Source organism: Peromyscus eremicus, chromosome 6 (assembly GCF_949786415.1).
Source record: "Peromyscus eremicus chromosome 6, PerEre_H2_v1, whole genome shotgun sequence".
NCBI classification, from domain to species: domain Eukaryota; kingdom Metazoa; phylum Chordata; class Mammalia; order Rodentia; family Cricetidae; genus Peromyscus; species Peromyscus eremicus.
In genome coordinates, this window is record NC_081421.1 from 74,338,319 (window position 1) to 74,365,250 (window position 26,932).

Sequence of the window (26,932 nt, forward strand, 5' to 3'; positions counted from 1 at the left end):
TTTCTAGGGTGACATTAGGGACCTGCTGCTTCCCTTGAGCCCCAACTCCACCTACATGAGATGGGGGCATTACTTCAGACCCCTCTCCAAAGCTCTACTGAGATCCTTTCCTTCTACTCAGTTCTATCAAAGAAAGTACGGCATTAACCAAGCACCGTGGTGGTGGCTGGGCGAGGTGAGGGGAGATAGGAGGCCTCGGGTGTTGCATGGTGTGTGGGGGGGGGGATGTTCTTCAATGATAACTTACTAACTCTTAAACCAAATATGCCAATGTGTGCTTCACACACACACCCCCAACACCCCGAGACAGGGTTTCTCTGTGTAGCCCTGGCTGTCCTGGAACTCACTATGTAGACCAGGCTGGCCTCGAACTCAGAGATCCACCTACTTCTACCTCCTGAGTGCTGAGATTAAAGGTGTGCGCCACCACCACCTGGTGCCAACTCCTATTTTTAATCCCAGTTTTCGGAGGCCGGCCTTGGTAGGAAGAAGACTAATGCAAGATGGAGGGGGGCAGCCCAGACTATACAGTGCAGAGCTATATGGTGAGTTCAAGTTCAAGGCTAGCCCGGGTTGTATCACAGGACCCTTTCTCAACAAAATAAAAATAGAAACAAAACCCACCCCCAAACCATAACGCACAAAGCCAAAGAAACATGTCAAAAAGGCCACAACATGTTACCCTTTTGTCAAAGAACCAATATTGATGAGATACCTACGTTTACACTTTTTGGCAGGCATTTGTAAAGGGACTGGGGGGAAATGGGGCCTTGCCTAGAAAGAAGTTGTTTACTAACTGGGGACTCAGATGCTGGCCACCTGAGTTCATGCTCTCAATTCCTCTTGCTTTGCTGACATCAGATTTCTCCTGTGTCTCTTATCCGGAAGGAAATGATTTCCCTTGTGACTGGGCCAAGCTGATAGGTGATGTTGGAGAGGAATGAGAGAGGAACAAAGGCTCATTGGATGGTGCTCCTTGCTTTCCAGATGAGGGCTGGACCTTGAGGAGGTGAGGTCTATGTAAGCTGAGGCAATATCGCTATCTACTTCTGGAGGACTCAAAGAGTAAGATGGATGATACAAAAAGAACACTTAACAGGATCTGGTTAGCAACATATGCCCACGACACGTCCCTTCTGGTCCCTAGGTAACTTGGCCAAGGTCTGAAGCAGAGTTCCTTCACCCCGGTCAATCCAATCCAATCCCATCACACTCCCTCTATCAGCATAGGCGTGCCTTGCAATTCAGTAGCCTTCGTCTTCGTGCCTAACTGGTCCAGTCTTCATGTCTACCCACAGAGCCTTTTCTTTCTGGGCACTGAGACTCAGCTGTGACAATTTCCTGGCTTTCCAGTATAAGCAGAGGAGGGAAATGAGCAGCAGCAGCAGCATGATGAGGGGACAGGCGATGAGGAAGTGGAGTAAGGGTTCGGAGGAGCAGATCCGGGACGAGAAGGTGGATTCTGCAACAAAAGAGAAACACGGAAGAGAATCAGTGTCCAAATCATCTGGGCTGATTAGTCACGTACCCTTGCTTATACGTTATCAGAGGCAAGTCCATGTAGATAACAGGGTGGAATAGCACAGGCTCTTCATCCTGTGAGGGTGCAAGGCAGAGCACAGGGAGAAGAGGCCTAGGACATTCTCAACACACACATCTCTCCCTGCCTATCCATTGCAGCTATAGAACTTCCAATGACCTACTTACAACCACCAGCCAAAAGGAAAAGCAAAACAAAAAAGAAAACCTTTCCTTTAATCTCCTTCCCTCAGAAAAGACATGTATAATTCAGCCCTCGTTCTCAACTGTGGAGCTGGCCCTGAATTTTTAACTGAGCTATTCCCACTGCTGCGTCTGAGACTCACAATGCACTGTGCCACCCTCGGCAGCAGCCGAACCTATGGAAGAGTGTGCTTCTCCCCCTGACCCACGTCACTCACATAGGTCACCCAACCCCTGGCTCCTTGCCCCCCCCAAAGCTCAACGGTCACTTCCTATGCCTCCGGCACAGCCCCTGTCTGGTTGGATCTCACTGCTGCCAGACTTTTCACATGGTCCAGTTCTCACTCCTTGGTCATGCTGCCCTTTGTTTAGGCCCTTTTCCTTACCTTGATCGAGAATATCTGATAGTGTCCTGGGATCCATGCATTACCCACAGTGCCTAGTTGGATGCTCAAAAGCTTTTACTGATCTGAGCTATACCAAATTGACTGCTGCCGAAGGCACACTACAGAGGCATGCCGAAGCATGTGATCCTCAGGCAGCTGCAGTCTGCTGCAAGGTACCATCAGCAGACAAACATGTCGGGCAATGGGGCTCCTGGCCACTTCCCAAGGAATCAGAGCAGAGTGGACTCACGATGCCACAGGTCCTGGGAAATGGCACCCTGAGCTCCTGAGCTAATGACCAAAGGCCCAGGTTATAGGCCTTCAGCAGAAAGCCACGTGTGTAAAGTGCTACCGATCACTTGCTGTGGTCTTCCAACTACATTTACGATATATTTGAAATTGGGGCTGTTCTGAACCATCCAATGCTGACAGCAGCTGTGCTTTGCTTGGGAAATCATAATGACATGAGCCCTCTCTTCTTCAAAGGTTAAGCTATAGAATTTATGAGATTATAGATCCTCGGTGATAAAAACAGGTTTAATAGGTCATTCTGATCAACCTCTCGCTGCAAAAAGAAGCCCCTTTGGGACCTCACTGATGCACTTTACACGTCAAAGACTGCCTCTTTGCTGGAAATCAAGAGAGAACCCAGACATCTGCTCCAGGCTGGCTCTGTGAGCTCCTTGAGAGTCAGGTCTGTGTCTTTGTATCTTGTGAAGCACTTCCCCTAGAAGGCCTCACGAGATCCTGATAAAGGAATCAATTGCTGAGTGTATTCCCCATGCAAGAACCAGGGTGGCTACCACTATGCAATGCAGAGTGACGGTCCTTGGTGAACATTAGGCTGTCCGTTCTGAATGGGGTTGGCACAAAGCTGCAGAAGTTGGTGGCCTGGATTTTTCCTGTTCTCATTTGTAGTCTTCATCTTGCATCTGATTTTTCTTCTTGAAAACATGATCAATGGAAGAGAGATTTCGATTTTTCTCTTTGCTTTCATTTTGTTTATTTGTTTGTTTGTCTTGTTCTGAGACAGAGTCTCACTATAGCTCTCGAACTAACCTCGAACTCCTGGTCCTCCTGCTCCTCCTGCTCCAGCTTCCCAAAGGCTGGGACTACGGGTGTGTGTCACCATGCCTGGTTTAATTTGTAACTTTCTGTCCTCTGTGTGCATTCTTCTCCCAAATGACCCAGCTGGACCAGTCAGTCTCCCAGGGCTCATCGGATGACACTTACAACATGGCCAAAGGAGGCAGAGACAACAATGCTGTGTTAGCATAGACCAGATTGCTGAGCCAGACCTACCTACCTACAGAAACTTCTTTTTTTCTAGCAACAGCCACGGTAAGGAAATGGCAAGCCCCCTACAGAGAGCCCATCTATGAGACTGTAAACAGTCTCTTCAGGTGTCCAGACTCCTGGAGAATGACAGACAGCCACGATTTTCACTTCTCCAAAGAAGTTTATAAACCTCAGGGTTGGACTCCCTGGGATATCAAAAGGGTGCCAATGTTGACACATCCCTCCACCCATATAATGGGTGCGCTTCAACTAGATGGGCCCTTCCTTGTCACTTTCCCCACATCCTCAGAGCTGCGCATCCCTTCTCTGGAGTTCCTCTCCTCCCCACCCTACCCACTCTGCAGCAGGTGAATCAGAGAGAGCCTGGCTGCAAGCTCATGATGGGAAGCCTTCCCTTTCCTGAGACCTCTAAGACGAGACCTCCTACACTGCCTGTGAGCTTGAACTCTCATCAGGGCCCCTACCATGCTGCTGTCTGTCCATGGCATTGATAACCCAAAAGGACAATCTGCCTTAGTGTCTCTCTTGACCCCAGACCTAAGAACTTTCACTGACAGAGGGTGGAGCCAGGCCTGGTTAAAACACTGCCCATGAGCATCCAAGCAGCGGAGTGAATGAGTACCAACTGTATTTCAGAGAGAGCTTGATTCAAATCTTTAACTCACTCTTATGAAGAATGGGTAAGTTTTTCATCTCCTCCAAACCTTTGTTTCCTTATCAGCTAAATAGGGATAATAATAATTCACTGCATTTCAATGAGATAACATGTAATAGAACATCTAACACGATACCGAGACCATTTGTTGAGTGGGCAAGCAATAGACATTAGCTAGAATGTTCCTGGGGAAGCTAAGAAATGCCTAGGCAACCTTCTGCCAAGCCTGCTGACTCCTCACAGAGACCTCAGCTCTGTGGTTTGGATCTGGAATGTCCTCTAAAGGGCCAGGTAGTAAAGGTTTGGCCTCAGCTTGGTACTACTCAAAAGTGATGGGATCTGTAAGAGGTGAGGCCTAGTGGGAAGTCATAGGTCACTGGGAGCATGGCCTTAAAGGGAACAGTGGAATTCTGATTTCGTCTTCTTCTACCATTTTTCCTCCTTGTTTCCAGGATGCTAAGAGGAGAGAAGCTTCTCGAAGGGTCACACCCTCTTATCCGCCTTGCTGCTGGCCCAAAGCCATGAACCAACCAACTGTGGCCTGAAAACTCCAAAACTATGAGACAAAATAGGACTCCCTCCCTAGATGTTATCTCAGGTCTTCTGTCCCAGAGATGGGAAGCTGAACATAATACAACAGACTTCTCGCCTTCTTTCATGGACTCAGTCTTACCCTTCACTGGAACGTTAAATGATTCCTTCGGAGACACCGGCTGAGTGAGCTTTCCCATCCATCTCAGGCATCCGAAGACTTGGTTCCACTTATTGGTGCTGTTTGGGGAGGTTGAGGAAACGTGACCTTGCCAGAGGAAGTATGTCACTGCGGCGGACTTTGGGAGTCTGAAGATCCACACTGCTTCTGGTTCACTCTCCCTGCTTTGTGCTTGCAGTTCAAGTGAGAGCCCTGTGTCTGCTCTTCTGGCCATGCCTGCTACCTGCTGCCTCTGCTCTGCCTTCATGGCCGCCACTCCTCTGGAATCGTAAGCCCAAACAAACTCTTCTATGAGCTACCTTGGTCATCGTGTTTTCTTACAGAGATAGAAAAGTAAGTGATACACTGGCTTTCTTTCTAGTCAGGGGTGGTAGAGAATCGGGAGGTGAGTCCACGACAGGTCTTATGGCTGCTGGAATGGCTGTATGGTGATAGCGAGATGGGGTGAGCATGCAGGAAGTAGGAAGACATCTGGCATTGGGCTCTTCTGCCTCAGAGACTCTAGCCTTTAGTATGAAGGAACAGTCTTCACGGGGAGGAGGTTTCTCCATTTTGAGCAATCTACCACCACAGGGCAGCAGAGTGCCCTCTGCACAGCGCTGAGTTGGCCAACAGCAAGCAACTGTCAGCTCCAGTGCCTCTAAATTGCCTCTCGGGGGAGGGCACTGTTTGCTCTGGAACCTGCAGTCACCATTTCCCACCATCTGCCTCTCACCCATATTTGGATGAGAACGGGTGACACTCAGAACCATTACAGTTTGGCATTTTGAGTCAATCCAAGTAAGTGCCCCATACTCAAAGTACAAGGCCTGCAGAAGAGAGCCAAAAGCATAATGAGCACACTTCATCTTGAGCAGCCATTTATAACTTGCTTCCTTCTGCTCACAGCCACGCACACCATGAATAGCTTTTCTTCTGGACACTACCTTGGAAGTGCTGACTTGTGAGGGAGAGGATAAAGCTTCCTCAAACCTTCCCGCCTCCACCCAGAACGTGGGAGGTCATTTAAGAGAGCTGGCCCCCAAGTGGGTTTGGATCTCTGCAGCAAGTACCTCCCACAGCAAGTGGCTCCTGACAGCTTCCTGTTTTAACCTCATGGGAGGGGTGCTTGCTCATTCTTTCATCAAGTGTGAGCTGAGTGCTTCGGCCAGATCTTGTTGAGTGTACACGAGAAAGTAAACAAATGGCCTCTCTGGAAACTTCAGTGTGGTAGGAATGCATGTCTCCATTAAGAATCCACTCTCTAAAAAACTCCTCATCTAAATAAAAGCTAGGGGATAGTAATGAGTATTATGCTGCCACAAATAAGCCATCCACTCCCTGCCCCAAAGCCTTATGGACTGGCTGGCCCATCACTGCATCACAGACAATTTTTCAGATTGTGACATTTAGGACTAAGTATGTGGCTGTACTGGCAGTGTACTTGCCTGGCATGCACAGAGCCCTGGGTCCATTCCCCAGTGCCATATAAACCTGGTGTAATGGAACAGATATGTAACTCTGGCACTGAGGAGGTAGAGGCAGGAGGGTCAGAACTACAAGGTTATCCTTGGCTATATGGCATGTGTGAGGACAGCCTGGGCTCTATGAAACCTTATCTCAAAAAGCAAGCAAGCAAACAAACAAACAAAAGAAGAATGTATTTGTATTTAGGAACTGAAGGGGAGGTAAAAAGACTTGGCCCTATATATAGCCCCTACCCTGCTGAGTCACTGTAGAGAGACAATGGGGGAGGCACAAGGTCCAGGATATGCCTGTAAGGCCTCCACTCAAGCCATGTGATCCAGGGCTCCTTTCTGTAGTCCTAAAACTAACCCAATCTGGTGTGGTCAAATAAAGGAAGCAGAGAAGTGAAGAGCAGTAGTGGATTGTATTTGATTTGGATTCTACCAGCATGTAGAGTTGGCAGTCAGCAGAACTACCATTATGGGCTGGTAAATATCTGAGCCTCTCTTGGGTCAGTCCAGAGCTGGGAGGAGACACGTGATGCCGGTGTATTCTCAGAGTCCCTGGCCACTAGTGGCACTGTGTGTGGTACAGGTAGCTGCAGCGTGATGACTGAGGGGAAGTCAGAGAAATATGAAGGCCCGGATGTGGACCAGGGAAGGATGGCATGAGGTGCACTGTCTGAAGGGTTGCCTCCATGGCCAGATGCTGGGCTGCTGTACCTACTCCATCTTCCTTCCCAATGCCCCTCCCCCTCTGTACTGTAAACATGCTCCGGATCCTACAGACTTGAACTCCAAACAGGGCAAATAACTAAAACTCATTGTTTGACGCTTCCTGCCATATCTTACAGTCTTCTCTCTTGTCCTTCACAGCTCTGAGGAAGAAACCTGTGTCTGACATGTCTGCTTCCTCACTCTTCAGCTACCTCAGCCTGATGTGCTTACTGCTTTTCTGTCTCTACCATGTTAGGTCTAGTGGAGATGTTCCCATTTGGAGCGTGTGTGTGTGTGTGTGTGTGTGTGTGTGTGTGTGTGTGTGTGTGTGCAGGTGTCCTCCTCTCTCATTCTCTGCCTTGTCTCTTTGAGGCAGGGTCTCTCCTGTACCCATAGCTCATGTTTCTTTCTTGCCTAGACTGGCAGCCAGCAAATGCCAGAGAGCCTCCTGACTGCCTCCAACAGTTTCAGGGTCACAAGTGCATATGAGATCACGCCTGGCTTGTTGTGTAGGTACTAGGATCTGAACTCAAGTTCTCATAGCTACACGGCAGTGTTCTTAAGCACTGAGGCATCTCTTCAGCCCTCCCAGTCTTATCTTAAACAGCCTTTTTGTATTGTTCAGTTCATCTTCCCTTGCCTCCTGATGTGCTATTCTGATTTCCCACCACGGATATATGGACACCTCAAGTGTCCTTCCTTGAGCGTCCTTACTGGCCACACATGGATAGCATCTAATACACAAGTCAGGTGCAGTTCACATTTGGAATTCCTACTATCTCCCAGATAAACACCTCTTGGAAACTCTCTTTGGGTGGAGTTCCAGCTCAACTTGCACAGATTGGACCCATCTCCCCGCTCAGCCTTGGTTTGGTTGCTTGGTAAATGGCCTCATGATCCACTTAAGCCCCAATACAAATTTGCCTTTGCTGCTCACTCACTGGCCACAGATGTCCAGCTACTCGACCTCCTATTGCCTACCGCTTGTTCTTCCCCCGTCACGTGAGCACTGCCTGAGTTTGGGCCTCCATTTTGCCTCATCTCGGCTACAGTTTCCTGTAGCTCTCCTGGCTCTGCCTGCTTCCCACCACTTCGGCTTCACTGCTGCCCCCGATGGGAACTTGCCAAGGGTGTCCCTGCTGCACTTGAACTTATTCAGTGGCACCCCATGACTGTCATGATAAGGTGCCCCCCTCACTTCATACACTAAGCACATCCGAGCTCTGTGCCACCCCCCCCCCCCAGTGCCCTCATCTTTTAGCCTTGTTACTACGGGCGCTGAGTTTCAGCCCTTCTTAACCACCGAGGTTCCCTGGCTCTGACATGAAGTTTTATGTCTTTTTGCTATATTGTATGCCTTTCCATTTTCCTAAAATGGTTTTCTCTCTTCTCATGCATCCATGTTCTAGAGAACCTTCCCATCTCTACTTGACCCCTCACTCTGGCTCAGTTGCTCCCTCAGCATTCTGGGACTATCCTCCTCTGATGACACTTATCACAGTGAATTCAACTTTCCCCATTCTGTGGGAATGACCCCTTCCATTAACGGTTTTGTGTGCTCACATCTCATATGATTTTTTTTTCTTTTGAGACAGGGCTTCTTTGTGTAACAGCCCTAGCTGTCCTGGAACTTGCTCTGTAGACCAGGCTGGCCTTGAACTCACAGAGATCTGCCTGCCTCTGCCTCCCGAGTGCTGGGATTAAAGGCATGTGCCACCACTGCCCTGCTCAGTGTCTAGGTTTTTAAAACATATTTGTATCATGATCTTTATTTTATGAGAAAGGCAAACATCATACACATCAATAGTCTGACGACATGGCTTGTAAGTGGTTAGGACTGCAGTCTGAGTTTAGAGCTGTGTGACTCCAACCTCTAAGGACTTTTTATTACCCCAGATTGTCTCCCTACCCACTAGCTAGGAGCAGAAAGTCAGAGCAGGCCAGTTTCTCTTGCCACAGGATTTCCTTGGGAACATGATGTTTGCTGAAATGAAAACCGTGTTGGTCGTGGCACAGGCCTGTGAACCTTTTCAGAAGAGACAAAAATGACTCTGTTTTTTAGTGTCTCCTTCCAGAGTTCATCTTTTACATGATCAATGAGATGTTCTACATGATCTCACATAGATATGCTGTGCAGCCTCTCACCTGTCTCAGAGGAGATATGCTTGCTAGTCATGGAATCAGTCCTTTTTATGGTTGTTACCTATTTATTCTACTGTAAAAACTGCTGATTCTATGGCACCTGTGAATTGCAGGGGAAATCATTTATGGGGTATGCCAAGATATGTGGGATATCCTATAACTGTTGGAATGAAAAGCTGCTAAAAAATTTCTGCCTGGACATTTGGAAGAAAAAAAGAATTACTGAAGAATGGACATGGGGGAAGATGATGGAGCCCAGAATAATAGATGGGGGAGAGGATGGTGGAACCCTAGGTAACAAGTTAAATGAAGCCTCACTGGAATGCAGTGAGGCTCTCTTTGCCTGTGAGAATTGCCATATGTACCTCTTCCCTTCTAGGGATTGTTGCTAAAGCTAGCTGTTCTCCTAGGAATGTCAACTTTATAATGGATCCCATCTATTTGTTCTGTTGAGGAGTACTAAGACTCTGCTTTAATTTCTCTAGTGATCCTTTTCCAATAAGAGTTCAGCCTGTAGTTCACCTTTCACCTGTTTGAGTCTCCTGGAAAGAAGTAGCTAAGACAATGAACTGGCAGATAATACAGCAAGCCACCACGTATCGGTCCTGCTGGAAGAAAGCACTCTTGTTATAAACACATGTCTAATAGATACCCAGCACTTGTCTGATACTACGCCAGGCTGAGATATTGGCCGAGGGGGACTTTTCTACACAGAGAACCGTCACTTTTTGGTCGAAGGCCTTTGAGTGGCTCTTCTCTTTGTTGGGAACTATAAGGTAGCTCTAAATGGCATCCTTCCTTCTCTGATGTCTTCCAAGACACATTAATACAATGGAAAGAGGACACCAAATGAGCGTTGCTAACATTGGATCTTAAATGGCCACCCCATCCCCTAAAAGGCCCGCGCGGGAAAGGCTTGCTCCTCAGTTTGGTTCTGTTAGGAGGTGGTGGTACCTTTAGGAGAAGGTTCTGGTGGGAGATCTTCATGTCATTAAAGGCACGCCATTGAAGGGACATGACACCAGCCCTTCCTCTTCCTCTCTCTCACTTCCTAGCCAGAGATGAGTGGGTTTGCTCAGTCACACACTCCTGCCGTGTTGTGTGGCCGCAGACTCAGAGTTCCAGGGCCGAATGATCAGAAACCAGAGTCTGTAAAGCTGTGAGTCACAGTGATCATTCTCTGAAAGTTGAGTATGTTTGCCCAGTAACATTATCAAGGACCTGACAGTTTGGTGAGGAGAGAGAAAGACAGATAGAGGGACAGAGAGAGAAAGACAAACGACAGACAAAGATCCCCGCACTGATTCTCTGAGGAAAAGTGGCTTTGGTTCTGTTAATTGTTCTTCCCTCGATCAAGGGAGTGTTTGGATGTAATTGACTCTGGTTCAGTCGGGTCAAAATGCAGAGCTAGCATCACGACTGCCATCTTATCCTGCCTCATCTTCTTTTCCACCACAAAACAGCATCCCGAGATCAGAGGACCAGCCGAGAGGTAAGGATCCTGCTGGCTGCTCGTGTTCTCTGGCTATCTGAGGCCCACACGACGCTGACCGCTTTTTTGCTTAGGAAGGGAAGGTCAGAACAGTTCAGATGTGCCCATTAGTCAATCGTCTGTGCCCAAACCTCATGTAACCTTGCGGGATGAAATGAGTTACTATGGAGAAAGGCAGTAAAGTCCTCGTCTTTGAGAAATCGGAAAAACTGTCATGGGTCTGGAAAAAGGAGGAAACAAAGCTAGGCAGAAGCACAGAGGGAAACCGGATATGCCAGTGACCCCATGAGCCAGTGGCTGGTGGACCCCAAGTTACCTGAGGGCAGCACCTTGAGCATCATCCGCTGGGACTCATTTGAGGCTTGGTTGATCCACTTGGCTGGGTGGCCGTGTTGCTGCCACTCTGCCACCCTGCACCAGTACATCCCAGCATCCTCCATCTCTACCCGACGCAGCTTCAGGACGAAGTCGGTGGGAGAAGATCGGTAGCAGTGCAGGAGCCTCCTGCGTCCCTCCGGGCCGTACTCCAGCACGCCATCATACTGCAGGTGCGCCAGCATCTGGCTCTCAGCGTTTGCTCTGCTCCAGTACCATGTCACGGAGTACAGGGAGGCTGTGCTGCCGGAACCATCCAGGCTACAGCTGATGCCCGCCTCTCCATGCTCGGTAGCGTTTCCCAACCACGTCACTTTGGAGACGTGGACCTGACTTCCTAGAAGAAGGCAAAGTGGTGAATGGTTAGGGAAGAGCAGACTTTCGGCATGGTCACCTCTGAGCCGGATCATTTCCACCGGGAGATCTTGTCTGGTATTCTCCAGACATTAGAACCTTCATCGTTGATGTTCACCTTTGATCCTTCCCCATTTTTTTCACATTTGCCAGAACATTCTCTGCCACAAACCAAGCTCACCACTTCCCCCCCTAGCCTGACCTCTTGCCTGGTAGACCCCACTACTAAAATAGACACAGCTCCAGCTAGGCTTGCAGCCTCCACGTGTCTTTGAACTTCCTTTTTGATTTCCCACAGGTGCTGTTCACAACTCTCAGTACTCTCTCGAGTTATGAATTACACCAGTACCATGCCTTTTGATGAAATCACCTCCCCCCCACCCCCGCCACACCCAGATATTCTCTCTTGTTCAGACACCCTGAGACCCAGAACACTGATATAAGCGACAGAATACCACCCAGGGGGACATCTCAGTTATTAGATTAGTATGCCTTAAACAGCTTTGGGCCTTCCTTCTTACCCCATCTCCCACTAGCCAGCAGGTGAGGACTTGGGATGACACACCCAATATAACAAAGAGCAACTGGAAGTCAAGGTGGGAAATTGCAGTGTGCATGACATTTTCAACTCTGCTACAAATTCATCTATTAAATTGTTTTGTTGTTTTTAACTCCTTTTTTTCCTGATCCTGGACTATGTTTAGTCTAACTAGTATTTATTTGTCCTTCAATGTGGAATCAAGCAAAATATTAATTTATATAAAATTCTCTGCATTCTTGCCTCAAGTTACTCTCTATTTGATTGCAAACTGGTTTCTAATCCATCACAGTACTTCACCACAGTGCAGTTCCAAGCTCAAGGGACCCCTTCAGTGACTTTGTTTTCTTCTTGGCTTTTGTCACTGAGGTTCATTTTCTTCTTGAAATTCTTTTTTCTTTTGACCTGAGAGAAAATCCTCTGCTGCAGTGATAACCAGCCTGCCTCCATATCTCCTTGCAGCTTATTTCTTAATTCATTCCCTAGCCCAGGTATACAGTGTCAACCGACAGTCACATGGAGCTCACAGAGAGGATTTGCTTGGTACCCTCAGTACTTTAAGAGAATTTGGTTAACTATAAACATTCTCAAGTTGAGAAGTGTCATTGTGTTGTCTTAGTCAGTTTTCCATCACCGTGACAAAAATACCTGAGCAAAACAACTTGAGGAAGCCAAGATGTATTATATGGCTGGTGGTTTTGGGCTCCATGATCCAATAATTCCTATATTTTTCATGCCTATAAAACTAGCACCATGTGGATGGCTGATAAGATTTATAACCAGCTTGACCTATGACTAGGAGTCCTTGGACTATGGCTTCAGTGGTCTCATAGTGTCTATGCCATGGATATCACAGAACCAACTTCCTGTGGAGCTCAGTGTGAGAGGAAACTCCAGCCATGTTGCTCTCATCTCAAGGGAAAGTCATTAAAAACAAACAAAACAAAAACAACAACAACAACAACAACAAAAAACCCCACAGTAGCTCAAGGTAGTCTGGAACTCACGACGTAAGATAGGATGTCTTTGAAGCTGTCATCCTTCTGCCTCAGTCTTCCTAGTCGAACACCACCACACCCGGCTTTCAAAGGAAAATGTCCTCAATGAAGTTACTCTTACATCCTTGAGTCTTTGATTGGTGGGTCTGGCCAATCCCTGAGATGCCTCCAAGAGACTTTTCCTTTTGTGCTAGTGAGAAGTATGTGACTTTAATTTCTAACAGCCACACTTTCCTTGAGCCCCAACTTGAGCCAAGATTTTCACGTTTCTCTGCTCTGTTTTTGTTCCCAATTGCACTGTAAACCTGGCTAAAAGCAGCTAGCGGTCACCATGCCACAGCCCGAGTGGTCTTGGAATTTTTTCAATTCCTTTTGAGTCCAACCTCACTCAAGTCTTAGGGAATGAACAAGATATTTGCCAGAACTCAACATGAATGGCCTTTAGTCTACTTCCCAATAGAGTCTTCATTTCTATGAAGTTTCATGAGCACAGTCTCTCTGTCCGCATTCCTACCAGCATTTTCTTTCACCAGAATTCTCCATTAAACTCTTAAAGTATTCTAGAGATGTTCTAGCCTGCTTCTTCAACCTCTTCCAAACTCCTCCCAGTTTCAAATCTTAAAAACCACTTCATCAGGTTGCAGCATGGACCGTACCTCTCTGGCATCAATCTCCCATGTTAGTTTTGTTGTTGTTGTTGTTATTGCTGATGTTGTTGTAACAGATATTTAAAAGAAAGAGTTTAGAGGAAGAAAGGTTTGGTCTGTTGATGGCCTCAGAGATTTCAGTCCAGAGTCGGCTGGATCCTTCGCTTTGGGCCTGAGGTAAGGCAGAATATCAGAGGTTGGACCATGTGGCAAAAGCTTCTCTCCAGATGGTAAGGGTGTAGAGAGAGAGCATGCCTGCCCCTGTGGACTTCCTCCTCCTTCCCTTGTATTCTGTCTAGGGCCCCAAGCCTGTTTGCTGAGACCATATATATTTAGGCAGGTCTTCCCTTAGTTAATCCTCTCTGGCAATATTCTCATAAACACACCAAAAGTATTCTTATAAACACACCCTACTAACCTCCTAGGTGTCTCCCAGTCCAATCTACTCAACGGTGAAGACTGTGAGAATTTCATGATACACTAAAAGATCTAATACTGAGGCCAGATTTCTACCTGAGAAACACTGGCTTGAGCCAAGAGATGTTGCCTCCTTGAAATGGGCAGGCACACGCAGTCAAGTGTTCGGCTAGGACAAGTGGAAGGCAGGGCCATCAGTCACACAGATGCAGAATGTAAGGAGACATCAATGCAATGGCGGTGGGGGTCTCTGGAGCGTCCATGTAGAAGTGAACAGTAGAATCTAAGAGCCTAAGGCTCAGGCCATCTAAACCCAAAGATGTAACGTAATCATCTTGTCAGTGACAGTTAAAGCCAGGGCAGCGGCGTGGAAGCTCTGAGAACAGCAGAGAGTGAAAAGCAGAAGAGCAAGAGCCCAGGATCGCTCCCAGAGGAATACTCAAGCTTAACAGAGAAAGGGGAGGGGCCTGGAGAGGAAGTGAGCCAGGGCAGATAGAGAGAGAGAGCGATCTCTTCCTAAGCTACCTCTGCTTCTCTCACAGACTGTGAGCTCCCCAAGGGCAAGAGCGGTATCGCATTCATTTTTGTAGTCCCGTTTCCTAGCATATGGGAATGTCCAGTTATCATCCTAGGTTTTTTTTTTTTAATGTCATCTTGAAAATAGTACTTTAAGCATCACTTTAGATCGAGTTATTTACATCATACTGTTGGCTCTTGTCCAGTTCCTTAGCCGTGACACCCATCTGACTTTAATCTGCCGATAGAGGTGACCCGGCCAGTACTGAGAGATCTAGTCAAGCTTGCCCGCATTCAGACGGCAGTGCTGTAGACTAGCTCAAATGGATGGAAGTTCCATCACATTTTTAAAGATCTCCAGAGGTGGAGAAGGCGCCCCCAGTAAGCCATTCCAACAGTTAACTACTTCTATTTGCCTTATGTTTAGGCAGCCAAATGTTGAAAAGCAATTTCTCCACACATCCCCATAGAGTTGTACAGTTTCTGTTCACAGTGGGAGAAATAGGCTTCGTATTACTCTTTCTCTGCCAAATTACAGTAGAGCCCCACTGGAGTGGCACAGCCGGTTATTATAGAGATCTGGAGATATGATTCCCTGGGCGGCTGTGCAGAGCAGGGCTGCCAAGCTGCCAAGCCAACCAGGCAAAGGGATCTTGTTCCCATTTAAGCTCAAAACCTCATACTGATTCACCTTAAGCAACCTCCCCTCCTCTGGTGTCTACCAAGTCCTGTGGGCATTTGTAGGTGGCTATTATTCCTACAGTCCAGATTTTTGTTGTTGTTTCGTTTGTTTGTTTGAGACAGGGTTTCTCTGTAACAGCCCTGGCTGTCCTAGAACTTGCTTTGTAGACCAGGCTGGCCTCCAACTCACAGAGATCTGCCTGCCTCTGCCACCATGTGCCACCACCGCCCAGCCAGATAGTATTTTTAATCTCTTCCTAGTCACACCCTACAGGCTGTTGGGGAAAAGCTGGCCATCCTACGGAAAGATCTATGACAATACTCTTCTAAGGTTTACCTGTGGGCCTGAGTTTCAATTCTGTGAGTCCTGAAGTCTTTCTTTCAAGCTTTTGCCAAGTGCCATTCATAGACAAGAACCATTCCTCCACGGCACAGTAGTAGTGGCCCCGGTCACTATCTTCCACACTCAGAATGTTCAGCAGAAACAAGTCTTGGGACACTTTCTGAGAATGAAATTTTTGCTTGCTCCGAGGGGTTTGAAATCCATCCCCATATTTTATGACATTGGCTTGGTCCGTTTCTAGGATCTTCAGATAGGATGCATTTGTAGGAGTGGGAGAAAAGTACCAACTGACAGATAACGGAAGGTTCCCAGCAGATCGGGACAAGAGGGCACATTCTATGTGCGTGCTGGAGCTGATGGAGAGCTCTTGGACTTGACTGCTTGAGTTCACTCTCAGTTTGCTCTCTGAATGAAAAGAATGAAGAGAGTTACTTTGCTGGGGAAAACAAACAGAATTTTAAGCCAGCACATCAACTAGGGCAAATAGCCACTTCAGCCATCACGTGGGCAAATTCCCTCCCAGCAGCTACCCTAACTGTTCATTCAGCTTCGGCACACAATTCATGATCTGATGAAGCCGTCCTTTCCATCTCTGAGCTCTGTTCATCTCTCAGGCTGCATGTGGCTAAGAATAGCTCTGACTGGGACCCAACACAAAACTGTAAACTTACTTAAAATACTACGGAATTTTGTTTCATTCTTCGAACTTCGGTTGTGCGTGAACTTTGGAGATGACAGTGTTGTGTTACAATGTCAAATGTCTAGACATGCCTGTGAGAATTCTGTGTGACTGCAAGTTGACGTTTCTCTCTTCATAACATCCATCTGCTCATCCTCGTTCTGTCCTTACTGTGTGGGAAGGGGGAGAGTCCTGGGGGAAAGGCCAGCTCTGCCCCCCACGATAATACTGTTGTATGTAAGCAGAAGAGTCTCTTCCATGCATGTTTGCATCATTTTGAGAGACGGCAACACTGTGAGTGCTCTGTCTCTGGGTGTTTACTCTGTGAACTGCTTCTGGATCTGCAATTTGTCAAAGTCTAATTAGAGCTCTGCAAACATGAGGACGAGAGGAGGTTGTGTGTGGGCTGTTAACACAGTGTCTCTCTGCAGCCACTGCACTGTGCGGACTGCATAGGGACAGGGACTCTGCCATCTTCTGACTCCAGTGCCTTTTCCTTCGTCACAAGATGCACAATGAATCTTACAAGTCTCATTCTCGTTTCTTGCTGATCACTCTACGGTTGTTGGTGTTGCCAGAAGGTCCCTTTATTCCCCTTCCACAAACATTTATTAATCACATATTATACCACATACCAGACTATTTTAGGTATTTCGTGACTACCTCCTCTCAGTGAATTGCAGTTTAGAGCAGCAGTTCTCAACCTGTGGGTTGTGACCCCCTTGGGGGTTGACCGACCCTTTCACAGGGGTTGTATATCATATCGGATCTCCTGCATATCAGATATTTATGATTCATAACAGTAGCAAAATTATAGTTATGAAGTAGCAACAAAAAATAATTCTATGGTTGGGGGGGGTCACCACACCATGAGGAACGGTATTAAAGGGTCGCAGTGTTAGGAAGGTTGAGAGCCACTGATCTAGAGGAAGATGTAACACAGGGACAAAGACTTCCAGATTATATAATTGATCACCCACATAGGACAGAGATATGCAGAAATGCAACAAATATCAGGATGGCCCAGCAGGTTTACCCAACCCGAGGACAGGAGTGGGGAGAGACTTCCTGGAGGAGGCAACACTGAGCTGAGTCTTGAAGATGAATAGTCATTCAGAAGAATAGAGAGCAAAGGAATTCCACATAAAAGGAACAACTTGAATAACTGTCTTGAATGTGAGAGTAAATGTGGATTATGGAATTGCAGTTCAGTGTGGTTGGGTCAGGTCTAAAATGGAAAGTGGGAGGCTCTGGAGAAACAAGTACATGGGATTACTGAAGACCTTTCCCATCTTGCTATGGGAGTATGGACATGAAGAGGACACAGTTTCTAATCTGTGGTGCTGGGATGTGCTAAGGACATCATGAACAATATGGAAAGACTATCTTTGGACAAGGATGATGACCTACACTCTGACACTGAGTACAGGCATGTCTTGGAAGCACTTAGATATGAATCCCAAAACCAGAAGAAAAATCATCCTGAATAATGAACATGGAAGTGGTCAACAGGTGGATCGTATCCATGGGCAGAAACTACTTTACCCTAGAAAAGCACGGAGAGTCAGAGCACATACCAAGCTTGAATCCAAAAGAGCGGTTGTTTTTAAAGAAAAAACTGGACTCAATGGAATAAATCTTTGTGGCGATACTTTATTTGTGCTGAAATGTGATATTTTATTTGTATGTTAATAAATAAAGTTGCCTGGAGATCAGAGGTCAAATAGCCATAAACAGAAGCGAGGCAGTGGTAGCCCACGCCCTTAATCCAATCATATGGCAAGCAGAGTCTCTGTGTGGTCAAGGACACAGCCAAGTGTGGTGACACAAGCCTTTCATCTCAGTACCAACCATAGATACCTGGAGGTCTGTATAGACAGACAGTGACGAGGAAGTCATGTGGCTGGGCTTAGAACCAATGAGAAGGCAAAACAGGAAGGCAATAAAAACACAGGTCACACAGGAAGAAGCTCTCTCTGTAGAAGCTACTGCTGGTGGTAAGCTAAGGCTAGTTGTGGCTAGTGCTCTGATCTCTTCGGCTATTACCTCTGTATTTGGCTCTGTGTTTCTTATTTAATAAGACTGTTTAGAAATTCGTCTACAAATCTTGCCTATTGTGGAAGAGAATCAGAAGTTCAAGGTCATTCTTGACTACATAAAAAGTCTGATGCTAACCTGAGTTTAGAAAAAAAAAAGAAAGAAAGAAAAGAAAAGCCAAGCATAGTAGCACACACCTATAACCCTAGCACTTAGTAGGTTGAGGCAGGAGGATTGAGAATTTCAGGTCAGCCTGCACTTCAGAGTGAGACACTGTCAAAAAACAAAAACAAAAAAGTTAAAATAGTGACTCAATGGAGGAGGAAAATACAAGAGAATCAGAAGAAATCAGTAGTATTAGGAAGAAAGCTTCATGCCATGGGGCCAAGAGGGGGCGGAGGAAGAAAAAAGGAAAGAAAGATTTGTGGAAGCAATCTCAAACATCAAGGGAAGGACAAGTAAATTAAGGCATGAATTCATGAGCAAGGTCATTACTATTAACACATTACTATTAACATATTTCTCAGCAGCACAGAGTAGGTGGTGCACAGAGTAGGTGATGCACAGAGTAGGTGATGCACAGAGTAGGTGATGCACAGAGTAGGTGGTGCAGAACTTTGGCTAGTCTGGGTTTTACTTTCAGCCTCTCGGATCTATTATCGAGTTAAGATTGAATTGGACGGAAACCACAAATTCTCTCTTGTAGGTTAACAGGTTAAAAGAGGTAGCTAAGTGTATCCTAATGGAATTTACAAGATTGCCGCCACTTCCAAACATGAAAAAGATGTTGGGGCACCAGCAGTGACCAACCTAAAAGACTGACTCCTCTGGAGGAAGGCCCCTGAGGATCTGCTGTGGCAGGCAGTATCCTTTAGTTGTTGGGAATGGGAACTCATGGCAGATGTAGAAAGGACACAGAGTCGTTAGCCAGTGGGAAGTGTTTCATTGTCTTACCAACCAATGTGGCCGTCCCATGTGCACTAGCTTCATGTCAGGGCCATCACATCAGGCTTGCTTTACCACCACAAACACAATGACTGGGTAGTTTTGTGTTTATTTCTGTAGTTTACACAAAGTGGGAGGAGTTTTGTTGTTGTTACCATTTGAAACAGAGGCTCAAATTGTAGCCTAGGCTGACTTCAAATTCTCAATCCTCCTGTCTCAGCCTCCTGAGTACTGGGATTGTAAGTGAGTACCATCATTCCTGACCAAAAAAATTCTCTTCTTTTTCTTTTTTAAACCAGGGATCAATTTCGAGCATCCCTTACCTGGAAAGGTGACAGTAATCCTCAATAGGTTAGAGGTGGCAGATACCCTGGCTGGACCACTTGTGTACAGGGAATTTCTGTCATAAACTTCCACTTTGCACTGATACACCCCTGCCTCTTCCAGAGCAGCATCGTGGATTTGGAGTTGGGAACGAAATGAAGACTGTGAAACCTTCGTCTTCCTGTGGAACTGGGAGAGGACATCCCCCCATTCAACTGTGCCATTGTGGGTGATTCGAATTAGCTGATGAAAGGCCCCAGAGCCAGCTGGCTGGAATTGCCAAGTCACTGAGAAAGGCAGCTTGAGATCCGAGTAGTTGGCCCTCACGATGCAGGACAGGTCGAAGGTGTGGGTTAACGTCACTTGCGGCTGCCGGCTCATCAGATTTACTTGTAAACTTGATTCTGTGGAGGGTGAAAGTGAGACACGCTTCCTGTTTACCAAGTCCAAGCACAGGACTTCCAAGTTTTCTCAATGCCACCCTTCACACAGGGCCACACATTTGTGCTCCTGGAATATGGTGAATTTGGGGGTAGAGGTTGGTCCACAGTACAGTCTGTCCCGAATTCCAACCTCAGCCCTCCAAGTTTCCCCCATCGCCTGTGACTGTTCTCAGCAGCCACAACAAACAGGCAGTGTTTTCCACAGTGTGCCACTTAGACAGCTGCACTGAGCAAGGAGGACACTCACAGCCAGGGTCTGGCCTCCTTCCTCTCCCCACTCAGCAAGTAGAACACTCAGAGCCAGTGTTTGGCCTCCTCCCCACCCCCAGGGTTCAGCGTCACTCTCTTGCCCGTGCTAGAAAGGACTTCACGGCGGACGCCCAGGCGGCTGCTGGAATGGAACAGCCTTGCCTCCACTCATCTGTAAGTCAACTCCTACTCATCGGGGTTTGTTTTCAACTTGGAACAATTTACAAGTTGCACTCTAGAATGGTCTTTATAAAGATGAATAAACTCTGAGAGGTTAGTCGACAGGCCTGATAAGCAGATCCTGCTCTGTTCATCTCAGGTTGCGTATACCATAGGCAGGGTTTCCGGATGTTGCTACTCAAACTGCAGTATACAATGGAGTGACTGACACACACCCAGAAAAGGATTTCCCAGATACTCACTCAGAGATTTGACAGTGACTGAAATCCTCTGGGTCCACTGCAAACCTTTGGCCTGATTCTGGGGCCTCTCCGACACTCTGCATTCATAGGTACCACTGTCTGAGACCATGGCAGAGCCAGTCTCCAGCCGAAAGGTAGCCCAGTCCACTTTCTCCAATCTTCTGTTGCTACGGTCCCCAGGGCTCGGAGAAGAGACTCCCCACTGCACAGTACCATCTTGCCCCATGCCAGCCACAAACACGGCTGTGGTCTGGTCCTGTGGGATGAGCCACCAGCTCACAGACAGAGGACCTGCATCCCCACCTGCCTTACAGAGAAGGGTAAGCACCTCTCCTTCCCACAGGGCCCGCTTCTCGGCAGACACAGCCACATTTCTTGCTGCGGATTACAGATTATGGAAGAAAAGTGCATCAATTAAACAAAAACATTTCTAAAATACAGTGAAAGCAAATTATAAGGACTTGACTTATTTGTGACAAATCAGAGCTGGTTGATTCCTCCTGTACCACACCCAGAACAAAGATCTGCCAAACATTTACATTGTAAATAGATGGATGGATAGATAAATGCATGTGTATATGTATGCATGTATGGATGGATGGATGAATAGATAAATGTATACGTGTATGTATATATGTATGTGTGTGTATGTATGGATGGATGGATGAATTTGTATGTGAATGGATGGATGGATAGGTAATAAACAGAATGGGTGCATGTGTATATATATATATGTGTGTGTATGTATATGTATATATATATGTATATGTGTGTGTGTATAATAAAATTTCCCTAAGGTAATTATCATAAAGTGGAAACAAGACAGGTGACCAGAAGAGCCTATGGACACATACATGATTCATAATATATACTTATATTTCTTATCATTTTATTCAGTCAGCCCATACTGAAGAATATCCAATTGAGCAAATATCTGATAGTATTTTGTTTGATTCATTAAGGTGAGTAAATGAACCAGAAAGTAATGAAGCCCTGATGATTTAAATATTAGGGTGTTTGTATTGCTTTTTAGAATAAAGGCCACCAGTGTTTTCAATATGTTCTCCATCTTCCTACTTACCTTATCCTGGTCAGACTGAAACCGCTTAGTGTGTGTTTTGAACAGGGAAAGAAACTTATTAATTAGACCTCTGTTTGCAATTCTACCATAAAAGAACTACTAATTTGGGGAAATGTATATTTATATACACATACATCATATATATAGATGCATATCTATCTTTTATCATTGGTAAAGATAGTCTTCTTATGTTTAAATTACTGTGCCTGCTAACTATAAATGTAAGGCTGGCACACAGATGGGAAATTTAAGACGTGGAGAAATGCAAGCATTCACTCAACAAATGCTTATTGTACAAGGTCCTGTCCTGGCTGCTCTGTGGGCCATGCAGACACATCAGGAGCTCCCGGGTCTCAGGCAGCCCAGCACTAAAGGCCAACAACAACCATCACCACCCAGAGGCAGAATTACTCTGGGCAGCACACTTGACCTCTCTGAGCCTTTGTGTTTCTTTCCAGGAAAAATGAGGGTAATAATAGCAGCCACATTTTGCTTTGTTGAGAAGGCTGAACAAAGGCCACACAAAGGGCTTAGGCCTTGGGCTACAGAGAATACTGAAAAGGGGTTAGCTATTACCATTAGTGTTTAATAAGAGGCACTGGCAACAGAGGAGGTAGTTCAAAGCAAAAGAGAAAAATAAAACAGAACCAGCATTCGACATCTAACGGGGATCTAAATGAATCTGCAAATTGTTCTTCCCCACAGAGGAGAGCGATCCCTTCCACTGCTTCAGGCATGCACACACCAGCTACAAGGCAGGATAAAGACAAATCTTCATAAGCAGGTTGAGCAAATTATCAAATGTGCCTCTGCGTTTTGGGTGTCAGAGGCACGACCATGCTATCTGCCTTTTGTCTTTAATATAAAAATGACTCATAACTGAAGTTTGCAGATTAGAAGGGCAATGGCCAGTCATAATATCACTACTGTAACATAACCATCATGATTAGTTTCAACTAACATAACTTCAAAAATTCATCGTGGCCATTAGCCTCATAGTAAGTGGTAAGAAGCACAGCAGGGCACAGGGACGGTGGGTGTCCCCTTCTGCTTAAAATATTCATGGAACAATAAAAACTGCTCATATTTCAAATAGCAGTTTGACTTTCAAAACAGAGTGTTAGACAAGGTCCTCAATAAATATGCTAATAAGTTTTCCAATTGCTATATGTTAGGCCCAGTTAGGACTCCAGCTTGTGGGGAAAAAAAATTCTCTTTAGCATTGAAAGGTAACCCTCTCCCCTACGACCAGGAGCCGAATGCCATGAAGCACCCTTTCGAGCTCCAGGATTCAAATTCTCACACACCGAGTTGAAGGAAGCTTGTAGATATTTTCCCTGGGGAGTTGAGAGATTTAGTGAGTGAGCTCTGTGCAAATATGTAAACCACCCACATTGGTTTCCCTGAATCCTAGAAACTTAGACCAAATGTTTAGTGTGGAAACTAACACCAAGATGCTTCCGTCCAGAGCTCTGTTCTCTTCCTCCCTAGCCAATGGGGAGAAGGAAGCCGAATGCAGATGGGGCATTTAGCTATCTTTGGAGATACCCCTAATGAGCAAGTGCAGCAAGAACAGCGTTCATTTCAGCTCGGTTTATTTTTAATTAAGATTTCTTCCCCTACTTTTTGCTTTTGGGCAAATTTACTTCCTAGACTTCAACACTCAGCCCAGAGTGTTATTCTAATATTGGTTCTAGGTGCTATGTAAAGCCCGGATTATTGAAACACAGTTAAAGTCACTCCATCTTCACAAAGTAAGGATGAATGAACTCAGTGGCTGTCCCGAGTCTGTTTTGTGTTGCAGGACCAAAAATCTAAGGTCGGGTAATGTATTCTGACGGTTTTAAGAATCCAAATATTGTGGTACTGGCATGGTGGGGACCCTCTAGCTACGGCAGAACGTCATGGAGGAGAAAGGGAAGCAGGAGGGATAAGCGCCCAAAGTGGCCTCATTTACACAGTCCTGTCTCCCAAGGTGGCATTAATATATTCGTGAGGGTGGAGCTCCCATGATCTAATTTTGTCCACATCACCACACTGAGGACCAAACTTGGAGCCTTTGGAGGACAATTAGAAGCCATAGCAGTGGCTCTCGGTGTCCTGCTCAGAGGGATGCTCAGGACCAGTTGAGCAGACATCTCACCACATCCCAACAAGCACAGAGAATGGAGTCTGTCTGCTTTCATTTGTCTCCTCATTTCTCACTGTGAGTCAGAATTATGACCCACTGCAAGTTAACATAACCAGATTAGCAGAAAGCAATTGAAAAACGGCCGCCCAGCCTCAACTCAAGGTCAGCTTACTTGGCTGTGTGTTCCTCAGGAAAAGGGACTCTACTCCCCCACCCCCACCCCCACCCTGACACTCCCATATACACATGCATTCACACACACCGGCACACACATGTGCTGCATACTCATGCACTTATAAGCATATGCTCATGTACGTACATGTGTACATGTGTACGAACACATAAAGTCAGAGGACTTTATACAGAAAACCTAGCATACAAAAATTGTAACTAAAATAAACTCAAACAACGTAAGACAGCAAGAAGGGACTTAAGAGCCTTTTTATAGACAAGAGAACTGAAATTGAGTAATGAAGAGAGGTGCCCATGGCCCATGGCTCAGGAATTGGACTCCAAATGTCTTAGCTGGTCTTGATACTTTCTCCTCCTTTACTTCACCTCCAGTGGAGTCTGACGACTCCAGACTCTATAGGAAGACCCTCACTGTGTTCCTGTACTGCCCAGGGAGGGGGTGTCTGAAGAGAGCACCATCTGTGGTTGTCCCCATGTCACGTACCTGCTGGCTCCCTCAGCCGCACCCGGCTGACTGGCGACTGCTTTTTCCGAACTACCTGCCAGGAGTCGGTCTGCGTCCTCACCGTCTCTGCTACTTCACAGCTGTAGGTGCCTACGTCCTCCGGACTCACGGAGAAGATCTTGAGAGAGAAAGTCTGGGTGCTTAACTTTGAAACCTGCAGCTGCCCTTGGCTTGCTCTGTCTCTGTAGTCTGTCTTCAGGTCCAGGACCCCATCAGCATCGATCTGGGCGATTTCCTTCCCGTTGAGGAACCAAGTACCCTGAAACTTCTGGTTACCACCTCTACCCACAACCAGGCAAATCAGTTCCAAGGGGTTTCCTTCAGCAGGCAAGCTCCTGGCTGTGATGTCCACTTCAAAATCTTTTGCTGGGGAACAAAAGCAAGGCAGATGTTTAGAAAGCCCACTCTCCTTGCCCCTTTGGGCACAGGAGGGATGAAATCTGTGATAACGATACCATGGTTGCATTTTATGTAGCCTTTCAGTTCTGTGGTAGAGTGAGTTCCCTACTCAATATAGCCCCACAGTGAAAGAAAATTGCAAAGGCCCCCGACTATTCCAAATCACCCAGAAAGGACAGTATCCATGGTTTTCTTGAAGCAGTCAAGTAAAAAGTATGCACAGATGTGTCAAGTATCTACTTAGGCATGTCTCCTTAATTAAAAAGTGAAATATTTCATGCTGTGTTGAATTGCTGTAAATTATGACTTCTGGTTTTCTCTTTTATTATTGTGCTGGAGATTAAACCTGGGCATCACTGTGTGGGGGGCATCTACTGCTTGCTCTGAACCATAACCCCTGCCTTTATTTCTTACTTTGTTCATTTGTCTAAGAAAGAGCTAGTAGAATTTTTCTAACTTCTGAGCACATTTGATACAGCCTTGTAGGACCCAATGAGCGCATATCAGATACTTGAGGGCCACAGGATGATTTGTAGTGGAGCAGAGTAACATATAAAGTCAGTTATCCACCCCTGGAGTATTCCTTTCCACAGTGTGTTGTGGAATAGAATATTTGTTTAACTATGTAAAGATGCGTTGCATTTGTTTGTGTTGCAGGATAATTGTTTAACTATGTAAAGATGTGTTACATTTGTTTCATCTTGCCTGCCTAAAGCATCTGATTAGTCTAATAAAAAGATGAACAGCCAATAGCTAGGCAGTACAAGGATAGCTGGCAGAGAGAATAAGGAGAAGGAGGAGGAGGGATCTAGGCTAGAGAGAGAATGAGGAAGAAAAAGAGGGCGATGCTCAGGGCCAGCCAGTCAGACACAGAGGAAGCAGGAAAGTAGGACATACAGAATGAATAAAGGTAACAAGCCCTGAGGCAAAACATAGATGAAGAGAAATAGGTTAATATAAGTTATAAGAGCTGGTGGGGCAAGCCTAAACTAAGGCCGAGCAGTCATAACTAATAATAAGTCTCCATGTCATGATTTGGGGCCTGGCGGTCCAAGAAAGCCTGCTACATTTGGTACCCCATACTGGGCACCAAAAAGCTGTTTTACCTTCCTCACAGTGCCTGTCCTTTAAAATACTGGCCTCCAGGCTGCTCAGGCCATAGCTTGGGGGGAATTCTGCTCCTCCAGACAATGGCTCTGTTGCTGCCACTAAAGGTAGCTTTAACTAAACCCTATCATTCTAATAACACTCAAGATTCAAAGGCTAGGGTGAAAACCTGAGAACTCAGAGAGTTAGATAGCAACTTGCTAATGTTCTCTCTTTGCTGGTGTCCCCAGAAGCCCCTCTCCTTTCACCCCCCCCACTTGAACTGAAAGACCCACGATCTGCCCCCTCCTTGCTACTTCCTGTTAACCCCGCCTCTAGGAGCCCAGGTTAATTTTATGTAATTAATGCAAATGCAGCACAGCTTTACATAGTTAAACAAATGCAGCATAAACAAATGTAACACATCTTTGCCTAGTTAAACAAATATTCCACAACAACGGTGGATACTCCCAGTTTTAACTGGCCCTCCTATTGGACCAGTGCACCTAAGGAGACCAAAACTTACCAGGCCTATCTGTCTACTTTTGATGAAATGTCAATGGATCATGTAAGGTGACAATTTCAAGCCTGGTGGAAAAACATCCTATCACCAACAGGGACGAGGTTTCATGTTGGAAATTAGAGCAGCTTTTAGGCCCAGCTGCCTGTGGTAGGTAGGCTTCAGAGAGAGGCAGATTAGACTTTGGAAGTAGGTTTCTCCATTCCCCAGTAGGGGTTGGAATGTACTCAGTGTGTCTGTAACTGGGGTTCCTTGTTTGTTTTGGGTTTTTTTTGTTTTTTTTTTTTTTGGTTTTTCGAGACAGGGTTTCTCTGTGTAGCTTTGCGCCTTTTTTCCTGGAACTCACTTGGTAGCCCAGGCTGGCCTCGAACTCAGAGATCCGCCTGGCTCTGCCTCCCGAGTGCTGGTATTAAAGGCGTGCACCACCACCGCCCGGCTGGGGTTCCTTGTTTTTAAAATGGGGGGATGACTACCTTATGG

At 46.3% G+C, this 26,932-nt stretch overlaps 1 protein-coding gene across 2 annotated transcripts in view; it reads right to left on the reverse strand.

Moving 5' to 3' along the window:
• Positions 1 to 1,042: 1,042 nt before the first annotated feature.
• The window catches only part of Cd101 (CD101 molecule), a 37,647-nt gene continuing 11,757 nt past the window's right edge, over positions 1,043 to 26,932 (reverse strand). For both annotated transcript variants that reach the window (XM_059264921.1, XM_059264922.1), the window contains exons 4-9: positions 24,427 to 24,813; positions 20,539 to 20,916; positions 19,424 to 19,828; positions 15,434 to 15,844; positions 10,887 to 11,282; positions 1,043 to 1,462 (exon numbers count right to left, since the gene is read on the reverse strand). In XM_059264921.1, coding sequence (XP_059120904.1) covers positions 1,245 to 1,462; positions 10,887 to 11,282; positions 15,434 to 15,844; positions 19,424 to 19,828; positions 20,539 to 20,916; positions 24,427 to 24,813 — 2,195 coding nt within the window. In that variant the 3' untranslated portion in view covers positions 1,043 to 1,244. The remainder of the gene's footprint in view (positions 1,463 to 10,886; positions 11,283 to 15,433; positions 15,845 to 19,423; positions 19,829 to 20,538; positions 20,917 to 24,426; positions 24,814 to 26,932) is intronic.